This window comes from Taurulus bubalis, assembly GCF_910589615.1.
Source record: "Taurulus bubalis genome assembly, chromosome: 3".
Classification (NCBI taxonomy): domain Eukaryota; kingdom Metazoa; phylum Chordata; class Actinopteri; order Perciformes; family Cottidae; genus Taurulus; species Taurulus bubalis.
In genome coordinates this window covers 306,898-320,599 of record NC_136591.1, presented here as the reverse complement: position 1 = coordinate 320,599, position 13,702 = coordinate 306,898, and the positions used below count along the sequence as shown (strand labels likewise).

The following is a 13,702-nucleotide window of genomic DNA, read 5'->3' as shown; positions in this document are numbered from 1 at the left end:
AGAGACACAAAGACACAACGCTACAGAGACACAAAGACACAACGCTACAGAGACACAAAGACACAACGCTATAGAGACACAAAAACTGTTGCATGCTGGGCCTTTTGTGTACTGAGTCTATATATGACTTGGCTTGATGACATCGGTGATGAGGTGTGTGTGTGTGTGTGTGTGTGTGTGTGTGTGTGTGTGTGTGTGTGTGTGTGTGTGTGTGTGTGTGTGTGTGTGTGTGTGTGTGTGTGTGAAGGCTTTGTGTGTCTGTGTCCACGGTGCTAACATCTGTCCACTAACAGTAGCATCACCTCAACACGAGGCTGTACACAACCTGGAATATAACTGGTGTAGCTCTGTGCTGGTTCCTGCTTCATCTGCCCCTTCTCTTTTTTTCCTCCCTCCCTCCTTCTCTCTCTCTCCTGCTGTCTTTCCCTCCTGTGTGCATGACGGCTGCTTCCTTCTCTTCCTTCCTATTCCGCCACTCCTTCCCTTCTGTCCTGTCTTTGTCCTTGGCGTTGGTTGTGTCCGTCTGCGTGGGTTAGCGTTCGAGAGCACCCTGTCCGCTCAGGAGTACGGCGGGCCGTCCTACCCGGCACCCGGGACGCCCTCGCCCTCCGCCGCCGCCGCCCCGCCGACCCCGCCTCTGAGGCACTCGGCCTCCCGCTTCGCCACCTCGCTCGGCTCCGCCTTTCACCCGGTGCTGCCTCATTACGCCACCGTCCCGAGGCGGCAGCAGGCCTTCCCACAAGCCCCGCCCGCCGCCGCCCCGCCTCCCACGGCCAATTCCGTGGTGTGGTCGGCGTGCAACTTCACGCCCCTGCCGCCCTCGCCGCCCGTCATGACCAGTAGCCCCCCGGGGAAGGGGGCGGGCCCACGGCCGCTCGTGCCCGTCGCGGCGCCCTCGCCGCTCGCCCAGAAGTCGCCCTCGCCGGCCGCCAACGGCCCGCCCATGTTCCCCGCGCCGTCGCCCGTGAGCCTCCCGCTCGGCCACAGCCTTGTGGGCATGGCCTGCCCCACGCCGCCTCCCCCGCCCACCCCTCCCCCGCTGCCCTCCCCCGTGGCCCCCCCTCTCTCCTTCGTCTCGTCTCCCCCCTCCTCATCCCAGGCTCCTGGTGTGCCCTCTCCCTCCACAGCAACCCCTGCCGCTGCAGCCGCCTCCTCCTCCTCCGCCGAGCTCCTCTCCCTCCCGGTGGGTCTGGGCCTGTCGGGGCCGGGGGAGCCGGACGCAGGCCCAGAGGCCCACCTGCCTCAGGGGCGCTCCTGTCAACCCCAGACCCAGGGTAAGGCCTCCATCCACTCTCTCCCAGTCTCTGACTCTCTCATTCTCTGACTCTCTCTCACTGGCTCTCTCTCTGACTCTCACTCACTCTCTGACTCTCTCTCTCTGACGCTCTCTCTCTGACGCTCTCTCTCTCTCTGACTCTATCACTCTCTCACTCTCTGACTCTAACTGAGTCTCTCTGACCCTCTCTCACTCTCTGACTCTCTCATTCTCTGACTCTCTCACTGGCTCTCTCTCACTCTCTGAGTCTCTCTCTCTGACTCTCTCTCTGACTCTATCACTCTCTCACTCTCTGACTCTAACTGAGTCTCTCTGACTCTCTCTTTCTGACTCTATCACTCTCTCACTCTCTGACTCTAACTGAGTCTCTCTGACCCTCTTCCACTCTCTGACTCTCTCTCATTCTCTGACTCTCTCTCACTGACTCTCTCTGACTCTCACTCACTGACTCTCACTCTCTCTGACTCGCTCTCTCTCTGACTCTCTCACTCTCTGACTCTAACTCTCTGACTATCTCTGGCTCTCTCTCTGACTCTCTCTCTCTGACTCTAACTGAGTCTCTCTGACTATCTGACTCTCTGACTCTATCTCTGACTCACTCACTCTCTGACTCTCTCTGACCCCCCTCTCTCTGACTTTCTCTGACTCACTCTCTGACTCTCCCTCACTCTTTCTCACTCTCCCTCTCTCTGACTCTCCCTCACTCTCTCTGACTCTCTCTCGCTCTCTCTGACGCTCATACGGTGATGTCCTGTTCATCTCTCTGACTCTCATGAGGTGATGTCCTGTTCATCTCTCTGACTCTCATGAGGTGATGTCCTGTTCATCTCTCTGACTCTCATGAGGTGATGTCCGCCCATGCGTGTGTCTGTTATTTGGGTATGACGTGTCTCTTTCAGCTCGTCTGTGTCTCTGATGATTTTCCCTACAGATCGCTGGTCTTTTTCCTCTTCTGGTTGTTGGGTTCTAATTCTTGCCAATCCATAGATCTGTGTTGATTTTATAATTCTTGCCTTTATATTCACAGCAGGATGCTCACGTTACACGAGACAACCAGCGGATCACTCGCCGTGTTTCCTTTTAAATGTCAAAGCAAATCTAAATATTGTAACGTTGCAAATAAAAAAGAAATGAGAGTCCTTGGCCTCCACTATTGGGGAATGAACTTGTATCTTATATTCATAGACTACTTCCTAAACGCCTCGTAAAGAGAGAAGTCAATATTAAATATAAACACATGTCCTATAAACAGTTGTATTAAAAACAAAAGGAATATCGGAGAAGTCACGTGACGTAGAAATCTGTCATGTTTATCCAGCGAGGGCGTTTCGCTGTCCCATTCAGAACATCCCTTCTTTTAACTGCAAAAAAACATGTTTTTTAAGCGATTGATTGTTATTTTTGTTCCATACAGCTTTTCCAATGAAAGAAATGTGCAAATGGTCAACAGGGCTGCAGACGAGCAACATTAAACATGATCACACAGACAAACCATTACTTTACTTTAGTTGCATTGGTCTTATTCGCCCCAGGAGCTGCTCTCATGACCTTTGACCTCTGAGCTCATCAAACCGATTTGATATTGATCACAGCTCAGCATGGTCACATTGCATCATGGGTTATTGATCACGGACGAAGGACATTAGAGTCCCTCATCACATCACCCTGGGACTCAATGTGCAGAACATGTATCAGATGATGAACTCTAACCCTTTGATCATCCATGATCATCTTTAGTGTCTTCATGAGTGTTCCATCCATTCAGTGCTGATCGCTTTAGTCTCTGCTCCGTTTACTGGCATGTTTTACCTTCCAAATAGGGTTGGGTAATTAATATCCAGATACGTATTGTTAGTATTTTTTTAATACAATGACCACGGTCCTGTTTGAACTTAACACCCTAAAACGTCTCGCTAACGCCGCACGGCGATAAGAAATGATGTGGCATGCTGTCGTGTTCACTGATGTGTTCATTAAACCACCAAAAAACGTCATGTCCTCCATTCTTGCACGACAGCGTGACGTCACTGGCTCCTCTTGTTCATTTCCTTCAGCCGGTTAGCGAGTAGTTCTGTGATATTAGTAACGAGCTGTCAGGCTTAGAGCGACGGTTCCAACGCAGAATGAAGCGGTCGCTGCATGTCACCCACAGACCTCGGCGTGAGCAGTTATTATTGTCTTTTAACGGTCTGTGGATCCTCTCGAGGGCCCGGCTCACGCCGAAGAGATCGATGGATAATTAGAGGGGAAATGTGTATTCCTATGTTGGGGGTTAACTGTCCCTTTAAGAAAAACGATGACATGATTTAGTGACAGTGTGAATGAACCCTCCTGTGCCCCCTCACAGACGTGGTGCAGCCCTCGGGGTGGACCGGCCTCGCCCCTCCCCCGCCGCCACCCCTGCCACCCGGCTCCACTGTGACCTCTCCGACCGCCGGCCCCCCTGCCCCGCCGCCCCCCTCCCCCGCTGCCCCTCACGCTGACTCCAGGCGGGACCCCCCCTCCTCCTCCAGGTCCTCCTCCTCCACCAGGTCCTCCTCCAGGTCCTGCTCCTCCCCCCGGCGCCCCGCTCCCTCCCCCGGCGCCCCCCCTCCCCGCCGGGCTGCTCTCCCCCGCAGAGGACCGGCCCCTGGCGGGTCTGGCCGCCGCCCTGGCCGGGGCCAAGCTGCGCAAAGTGGCACGGGTGAGAGCGCCTGATGGTTGGTTGTGTGCATTAATGTTTCAGTGACAGTGATTATGTATGAAGATAATGACTCTTCATACATAATCACACTGACTCACTGAAACATTACTGCACACACACAACGATCACACACACAGTCACCATCACGACAAAACATAATTCAACCAGAAATTCAACCAGTTTTTAGTTTTTTGTGACAATTTCTGCTTTTCTGATGTTAAATGGACATAAAATAGACCGATGGGATGTTTTACGTTCTTGTATTATTCTGAAGACAGGGTGGACATGTCCGAGCGCCTGTAACGACCTCGGTAACGCTGTGCTTGTGTCTTCAGAGTGACGACGCTCTGGCGGCGGCCATGCTGGGGGCCGTCGGGGCCAAAGCCGAAGCCAGAGGCAACGGCCCTCAGTCTGCAGGAGGAGGGCTCATGGAGGAGATGAGCGCCCTGCTGGCCAGGAGGTAGAGTCACAGCTTATTGCTGTTCAATAGCAACCTATTATTCCACATGAAACCTCTCCTCACTGCTCTGGGCTTCATATCCTACAGGAGAAGAATCGCAGACAAGGGCTCGTCACCTGAACCCGACCTGAGATCGGTAAGACACATACACACACACACACACACACACACACACACACCCGGGTTCCCTCAGTGCTGTACCACGTGTGTGAGGCTACACTCTGGCACACCTCCCATGTGAAATACCTGAACAGCCTTTATTTAAAGACATATTAAGTCAGATGTTTTCATTCGCTCAGTGATTCCAGTCACTTCCCCCTTTGCTGCTTTTTTAAAAGTCATTAGCTTTAAGCTAACGTCAATGAAACCAGACACTTCTTTAGGCTTTTAATGTGAAACATCTGCAGGAGGTGTCGAGTTACATTACTTTAATTACATTCTTGACCTTCTGTAATCCTCTCCTGGATTTTCTCTTATTTTCACGGTGCATATTTTGAATTCTGGTTAAAATTTAAAAAGAAAAACTTTTCCCTTTTTTTGCTAAGTAAATCTAGCTGTAGGTTGTCACAACTGTATACATAAATGAATGGTGTCATTGGAGACATTTAATACCCCTTTATTACTTATTACCCTCATTCTATATTTGGTGCATTGCAGGGGCTTTAGCGTAAAGCTAGCTGTGTGTCAGCGTTACCGGTTAAACAAAGAAGCTTTAACTCCCTCCTAAAGACATTCTGTTTCCAGTCTGTGTAGAAACTCTCCCTGATCTCATGTCTGACCTTTGAACCCGTCTGCCTGCCCAACAGGAGGAGGGAGAGATCAGCACGACCCCTAAAGTGTCAGCCTGCAGCACGCCAGGTGAGCCGGCCAGCTTCCAAGTTAGCATGAACCTATTTACGTTAATTGGAAGTGAGCTCTTTAAACTGTGTGACGACGCACGTTAGTGAATAGCTGCACTTCATGGCTCATGGTCAGAGGAGTTTGGTATTCATATCTCTGCCGTGTTCTCCAGACATGCCCAGGAAGCCGTGGGAACGAACAAACACCATGAACGGTAGCAAATCTCCGGTTATCGGAAGGTAAGGTATCTCCCACATTTCTTCTTGTGTATTATTGCACTTAAAGTTCATCGTTTACCTAAAACGCTTCAGAGAAAATAAGTCATGTGAACGGCTAGCAGCGATGCTAATAAACGTCCGCCATATTAAAGCACTAGCGTCGGCTAGCTTTAGCATGATGCACTGCTGGGGCCGGGCAGCGCTGGCTAACAACACTAATAATAATAATAATAATGCACTTCATTTATATAGCACTTTTCATGGTACTCAAAGACACAACAGGGTGGGGGTGGAGCAGGTTGAGGGAGGAGGGGCCTGATGGAGGGTGGGAGGGAGCAGGTTGGTGAAGGAGGAGGGGCCTGATGGAGGGTGGAGGGGAGCAGGTTGGTGAAGGAGGAGGGGCCTGATGGAGGGTGGGGGGGAGCAGGTTGGTGAAGGAGGAGGGGCCTGATGGAGGGTGGAGGGGAGCAGGTTGGTGAAGGAGGAGGGGCCTGATGGAGGGTGGGGGGGAGCAGGTTGGTGAAGGAGGAGGAGCCTGATGGAGGGTGGAGGGGAGCAGGTTGGTGAAGGAGGAGGGGCCTGATGGAGGGTGGGGGGGAGCAGGTTGGTGAAGGAGGAGGAGCCTGATGGAGGGTGGGGTGGAGCAGGTTGGTGAAGGAGGAGGGGCCTGATGGAGGGTGGAGGGGAGCAGGTTGGTGAAGGAGGAGGAGCCTGATGGAGGGTGGGGTGGAGCAGGTTGGTGAAGGAGGAGGAGCCTGATGGAAGGTGGGGTGGAGCAGGTTGAGGGAGGAGGGGCCTGATGGAGGGTGGGGGGGAGCAGGTTGGTGAAGGAGGAGGGGCCTGATGGAGGGTGGAGGGGAGCAGGTTGGTGAAGGAGGAGGAGCCTGATGGAGGGTGGGGTGGAGCAGGTTGGTGAAGGAGGAGGAGCCTGATGGAGGGTGGGGTGGAGCAGGTTGAGGGAGGAGGGGCCTGATGGAGGGTGGGGGGGAGCAGGTTGGTGAAGGAGGAGGGGCCTGATGGAGGGTGGGGGGGAGCAGGTTGAAGGAGGAGGAGCCTGATGGAGGGTGGGGGGGAGCAGGTTGAAGGAGGAGGAGCCTGATGGAGGGTGGGGGGGAGCAGGTTGGTGAAGGAGGAGGGGCCTGATGGAGGGTGGGGGGGAGCAGGTTGGTGAAGGAGGAGGGGCCTGATGGAGGGTGGGGGGGAGCAGGTTGGTGAAGGAGGAGGGGCCTGATGGAGGGTGGGGGGAGCAGGTTGAAGGAGGAGGAGCCTGATGGAGGGTGGGGGGGAGCAGGTTGAGGGAGGAGGGGCCTGATGGAGGGTGGGGGGGAGCAGGTTGAGGGAGGAGGGGCCTGATGGAGGGTGTAGTGAGGAGCAGTGGTGATGACTTTGTGGAGATGTAGAGCTGGACATCATCGGCGTAACAGTGGAAGAGGAGACCATGTTGACGGATAATGTGATGGAGGGAGCAGGTAGAGGATGAACAGAAAAGGACCGAGCACCGAACCCTGGGGGACGCCTTGAGAAGAGGAGCGGTGGAGGAGGTGCAGCTGTCGATGCTGATGAACTGTTGTCTGTTTGTTAGACATGAGTTGAGCCAGGAGAGAGCAGTTCCAGTGATGTTGAGGGACGATTCAAGGCGGGAGAGAAGGATGCTGTGGTTGATGGTGTGGAAGGCTGCAGTGAGATCGAGGAGAAGGAGAATGTTGAGTTGGCCAGAGTCTGAGGAGAGGAGGAGGTCATGGTGACTTTGAGAAGGGCCGTTTCAGTGCTGGGAGCGGAAACCGGATTGAAAAGGCTCGAACAGATCGTTGGAAATGAAAACAAAAGCTTATGCCGCCTTGTTGTGCACGCTGGCTGTACGCCAGACACTCGGCGTGAAGCAGAATGCCGAGGAATCGGGGTAGCATCAGGCTTAGCTAATGCTATCAACGCTACAGGTTTCACTGGGCGTTGAAAGGATCAGAACCACAATGGACATTCTACGCACATCCTTATCTGTGGTTTCCCCAGACTTTGGGGGACAGTTGGCCTTTTGATCTTGCAAAAGGGCTGGTTGATTCTCTACACACGATTATGGTAAACTAAATGTAAGACTGATAATACTTTCACTTTAAGATCAAATGTTAGGTAAAGGTACCACGAGGGGCTTTTATTTTGTGTTGAGTTTGGCGCCCCCTGTGGATAAAAGGGGTAGTGTTTCCGAGTCCTTGACCGAGGAACAGTCGACCCCACGCAGTCCTGCCCGTATACAGGCATCAGTATGATTTGAGACTGTTTATAACCAGTTAAAAGTTACTTATTGTACCTTTTAAGACACTAAAAGATACTTCCAAATTGAACTGAGGGTTAACACTCTGGGGTCTGGGTTCATTTTCTTGATTTTACATCATTTTTAAATGTCTCTTTTTAAAGTCACTTGCATATGATACATACATACAAAAATTACAGAAGAATCTCAGCTATCTATATAATGAGGCACCATTGTCCCAAGGCACAAGTGTAAAGAGAAAATATGACTAAAGCTGAAAAATGTAATCTTGATTTTGGAAATGTTTCATATTTGTTGTGAAAACATAACTTTACTCATGTGGTATAGCGGTTTTGGTGATGGAAAATGGTTTACCAAAGGTCTTAGGTTCACAAAAGCAGTGGAATATATGAATAAAATGGTAGACACATGTAGATAAATGTCAAAAACCAAATGTATTATTATATGGTAGGGATGATGAGTGGCTGGCTTTGAGGCCTGCTATGTGATGTGTTGGCAGGCAGACGGACTGGAGACTGCTGCAGCTGCATGTTGTCCTCTGGACCCTCGCAGCTCTGAATCCACTCTGTATAATACATTAATACAAGTCAGTATGAGTTCACTGAAATAAAGTTCACAACAGTTGATTACCCACCGTTCATAGCTGTAGTCAACTATCTCCGTTAGCTCTCGTTAGCTCTCGTTAGCTCGCGCCGTGTTAGCAGCACCTAACGTGACATAAACACTACTGTAGTAACGATTAACGGAGATCCAACGCTACTAGTCGTACTAAGTTCACTGCAAGAAAGTTAACGGTGATCGGTACAACAGTTGAGTATGCACCGTTCAGTCGTAGACACGGAAGAGACATCCAAAACGGGGCTATCTAGTGACACGCTAACGCCAAGCTATCGTCAACAAACACACGTTAGTTATGGTCTTACAAACACATAATGGAGGTCCAACACTACTGGTCGTACTAAGTTCACTGTAAGAAAGTTAACGGTGATCGGGGCAACAATTGATTACTCACCGTTCAGTCTCACAGAAACGCTGTAGCCAGCTATCTGGCCCGTTAGCTCTGGCTAGCTCCTTGTTAGCGAATCCTTCAGGCACTGAAACTGCGCCGTCAGTCCCCTCCAATATAGCTTTGCTCAGGACTCTTTGCTTGGCATCTTCTGACTCACACTGAAGCTTTGACACGTCGTAAGACACGTCCATGTTTAGATGCTCAGACGCGGAAGTGGAAACCATATCCGCCAGATTTGAAACCATATCTCTGTGACGTATTATTGTGATGATAGAATTTTTATTAAAAACTTAAACACTGCCCGGCCGCGTCGACGCGGGCCCCGCCCCCAAAGGGTTAAACAGTGCGAAAGGTTTGGTGGGTGAACTCAGACACGTGTAGATGCCAGGCTGTCGTTTTGTAAAGTCAGTGTCTCTGCTGCTCACACAGACGAGAGTCTCCGTGGAGAAATCCCATGGGAGCAGATTCCTCCAACAGGTAGAGAGAAAAGACCCCAGGAGAGTTTGAGAAATCCCTTTTTTCTTTAAAACAATCTCCTTTTCTTTTTCCGTTTTCTTTTTGAATCAAGGTTTGCTGTGATGGAAGTGGTTTTGTTGGATGGGGGGTTAAGGCCTTTGTACAACAAGTCCGTATGCTTCTCATGCGTTGTGTTTACCCGTTAGCCTTTAATATTACACGTCTCTGTGTTCTTTATACTGTTTGTGATAAGTGCGCTGGGAGACGATTGAACCAAGCCCACCAGACGCCGTTGTGCATTAGGACGTTTGCACCGAAATAAAACTTTAATGACGGAGGTCAAGTTTTCCGCAGTCGGCGTGTAAATGCATTGACACGCCGTGAGGTCATATTTAACTTGAAACTGATGAAAACGTACAGATTTGTTGTTTGAAGGCCTTTAACTTTCACATGCTTTGATGACACCTTTGGAATGGATCCGTGTCGTCTCCTGTGTCCTTTTTCAAAACGTAGCTCTGGGCCGTCTGGTGCAACGCGGCGTCATTGAGTGTATATCCGCTCTAGAAGTGTGTTTGCATGCTCCTCTGCCTGCTGCACTGCCACGTGCTGCACACCCACCCTAGGACTATCTTGTAGGGCCAGAGCCCAACCAGCAGGCCCACAGATAAGGCCTGTGTGTGTGTGTGTGTGTGTGTGTGTGTGTGTGTGTGTGTGTGTGTGTGTGTGTGTACATGCACAAGACTAGTAGGGCGTTTTTGATTCCAGCTCATTAAAGTAACTTCAGCATGTGACCCACGGTGGTTTTTCTGGGGGACATGACAAAAACTCTTCAGCATATTTTAGATTCCAGCGGTCTGAGAGGAAACCAGACTTCTGCACCTCCTCTCCGCTCTTTTTTCTTTTTACCCTGCCTTTATGAAAACCTAGCTTGTGAAAGGAGACTTTGGCCAATCGGAGGTACTTTCAGAGAGAGAAGGGCGTTCCTATTGGCTGTTGCACGTCCATTCTGCGGAATATCCTGCAGGAAGAGTTTGCTACTCCACTCAAAGTTGAAGTTTATTGGACTGAGTGTGAAGTAGTGACCTGCCTTTCTACCGGAAAACAGAAGAGCACAGCTTCCGCGCTCCAGATGACCGGCTGCCGAGCTCACTTCCACTTTTCCTTCCCGTCTCCTTCTGTAAAACCTCTCATGGCTTTCCTTCAGCGTGGAGGAGAACCGGCCCGCTAACAGGTTGCCCCTCGCTAGGCTCTCTCTGGGGAACGTTGTAAAATAATAAGTAACACGCAGGCGCCAGGTCCTCTCTTGATATGTGGGAGAGGACGCGTGGAACCGTCACAGTGAGGACGGACGGAGTGTGTGTGTGTGTGTGTGTGTGTGTGTGTGTTTACATGCATGTCTTTCCCCCAAATCAGTGTGCATGTCAAGGATTTGGTTTCTAATGTGCACACGATATGAAACTATTAGACAATTAAGTAAATTCAATCCTGCTGGATTTCAAGGGTTGTTGGTTTTTAAGTTGAAATCCCATTTCTTTGCATTGGCGTAGTCACATTTTTCCGACTATACTTTGTTTGTTTTCCGTCAGTCAGGCAAGCAAACGAGACGCAGTCCAAAACGTGTATTCACTTTTGTGATGTCCCTGACATTAACGCCGCAGCATCTCCTTCTCTTCGTCTCCTTCTCTTCGTCTCCTTCTCTTCGTCTCCTTCACAGACCTAAATCCACCCCGACAGCCTCTGCATCCCCAAGTGCCAACGGTGTGCCGACAGAAGCCGTCGACTACGACCGGTTGAAACAGGTGTGTGACCGCTTCATTGTTTCCATGTTACACATGATGGACAGGACCTTGTGTGGTGAGACAGGACCTTGTGTGGTGAGACAGGACCTTGTGTAGTGAGACAGGACCTTGTGTGGTGAGACAGGACCTTGTGTGGTGAGACAGGACCTTGTGTAGTGAGACAGGACCTTGTGTGGTGAGACAGGACCTTGTGTGGTGAGACAGGACCTTGTGTGGTAAGACAGGACCTTGTGTGGTGAGACAGGACCTTGTGTGGTGAGACAGGACCTTGTGTGGTGAGACAGGACCTTGTGTGGTGAGACAGGACCTTGTGTGGTGAGACAGGACCTTGTGTCGGACATGTATCCTGTTTGTGTTGAAAGGTTGACTCTGTTTGTGTTTCTTTCTTCTTCTTGTTTCAGGACATTCTGGACGAGATGAGGAAGGAGCTGTCGAAGCTAAAAGAAGAGCTCATCGATGGTATTTATACTTCCTTCTTCCACGGGCCGAAACAACCTGGAGATGTTATTGTACGCTTCACACCTGCAGGCCGCCGCCAGCTGCATGCTAACAAAAAGACAAAACAGAAGATGCTAACTACGCCGACCATTCTGGTGCATCTGCTCGTCGCCGTTGTTTTTCGCAACCAGTAAACAGAAGTGACCATATTTGGAATGCTTAGACGTGACGTAGAGACGCCCTATACGTCTCTGGTAGCAGCAGCGACCTGTCAATCACCTTTAGCCCCGCCCTAAAGCACCCCCTGCTTTATGGTCTGTTTGACTCTAAATGACCATAATTTACTAAATGAACATCATGCTGTATTGAAGAAGACTTGAAACTAGAGATTGAGACATAAACTCATGTTTACAATGTTTACTGAGGGAATACATCAAGAGAAGTAGAGTCATTTATATAGACTTCTATACAACCAGAGGAGTCACCCCCTGGTGGTCAGGAGAGAGAATGCAGCTTTAACACATGAAGCATAGACTTCTATACAACCAGAGGAGTCAGCTCTTGGTGGTCAGGAGAGAGAATGCAGCTATAACACATGAAGCATAGACTTCTATACAACCAGAGGAGTTAACCCCTGGTGGTCAGGAGAGAGAATGCAGCTTTAACACATGAAGCATAGACTTCTATACAACCAGAGGAGTCACCCCCTGGTGGTCAGGAGAGAGAATGCAGCTTTAACACATGAAGCATAGACTTCTATACAACCAGAGGAGTCACCCCCTGGTGGTCAGGAGAGAGAATGCAGCTTTAACACATGAAGCATAGACTTCTATACAACCAGACTTCTATACAACCAGAGGAGTCACCCCCTGGTGGTCAGGAGAGAGAATGCAGCTTTAACACATGAAGCATAGACTTCTATACAACCAGAGGAGTCGCCCCCTGGTGGTCAGTAAAAAGAATGCAAGTTGTAATACACTTCTGCATTGGCTTCAGTCGGTAGAACCGGAGGTTGAGCGGAACAGAGAATTTCAACAGAGAAAGTATCGCTCAGCGTCATGGAGCTGCTCTCTTGGTGTTACAGGTATTACATGCACATGGATTTGTGTTTTGGTATCTTATGTTTCTTACATCGCTCTATTTGTGTCCCCAGCAATCAGGGAGGAGCTCGGGAAGTCCAGCACGGCGTAGAGGACCCAGACTCCCTCTCCACAACCCCCACAGCGACCCGACAGACGCCACAGTCGGTTTCCAGACATGTCAATACAACAGCGGAAAATAACATCAAACAATTCAACAACAACAACAACAACAAAACGATGACAACAATCACGTCGATAGAGAGAGAGAGAGGACATTAATCGGGGAAGCATCGAACAGGAACAACAATGGACAGGGTTGCAGTTGGGGGGTGGGGTGCTTGTAACTCACAGAATCCCTCCTCTTCCTCCTCCTCCTCCTCTTCCTCCTCCTCCTCTTCCTCCTCCTCCCTCTTAGGGCATCACTTCCTGCAGGACGGTGTCTGAAAGAGAAGCAAATGTCTTTTATGCAAAGATGATTTCTCTCTCTTTGTCCTATAATAGAAAACACACACACACACACACAGTACTGAACTCTTCGATGATACTGTATTAACCCATCGGCGCATAAGTGAACGTTGATGCTAAGAATACGAACTCTTGTGATTTACTATCAAAAAGGCACGTTTTATTAACAGCGTTTGGAGGCAGCAAGGGACGGAGAATCAAAAAAAATAAACGTCTTTTTTTCCCATAATGCCATAGGGTAGCGTGCGTGTGCGAATGCGTGTGAGTGTGTATGGGGACCGACCGTCTCTGGTGAAGTCCACCACTGCAGGACACTGTAAAGCTCGTCTTCCTCAAATACTATTTTAACCTGAATATGTACAAAAGAAGAGAAGACAAAAAGTTATTTAGAAGAAAAAGTATATATATATATATATATACATATATAAATTTAAAAAAAAGCATCTATCACCCACGTCTGTTTCAGTGTAGATCTTCGGCCATATCCAGTAGCTCAACACCACCTTTGCACCGGGACGCTCTCATAACCGCCAGCGACCGCGCTCTGGTGCCATCGTCTCCTCGTCCGACCACGGAAAGGCCGCCGCCGCTCTGTAGCTCGCCACCAAGCTCTCTCCACCACCTTTTTCCTCGAAGCGCCCGATTGGCTGGCGCCTGCGGCCGGACGCGTAGAGAGAAGAAGGCGGTTCCTTCCTCGTTGGTCACAT

The 13,702-nt window shown here is 50.2% G+C and overlaps 1 protein-coding gene across 1 annotated transcript in view; it reads left to right on the top strand.

Moving 5' to 3' along the window:
- enah (ENAH actin regulator) overlaps nucleotides 1-13,226 on the top strand; it is a gene marked incomplete at its 5' end in the record, with an annotated part of 77,736 nt that extends 64,510 nt beyond the window's left edge. The window contains 11 exon segments of the mRNA XM_079216129.1: nucleotides 537-1,274; nucleotides 3,624-3,730; nucleotides 3,732-3,959; nucleotides 4,295-4,419; nucleotides 4,507-4,555; nucleotides 5,226-5,277; nucleotides 5,432-5,498; nucleotides 9,185-9,232; nucleotides 10,926-11,010; nucleotides 11,412-11,469; nucleotides 12,602-13,226. Of these exon segments, the coding sequence (XP_079072255.1) occupies nucleotides 537-1,274; nucleotides 3,624-3,730; nucleotides 3,732-3,959; nucleotides 4,295-4,419; nucleotides 4,507-4,555; nucleotides 5,226-5,277; nucleotides 5,432-5,498; nucleotides 9,185-9,232; nucleotides 10,926-11,010; nucleotides 11,412-11,469; nucleotides 12,602-12,639 (1,595 nt within the window). The 3' untranslated portion in view covers nucleotides 12,640-13,226.
- Nucleotides 13,227-13,702: the final 476 nt, after the last annotated feature.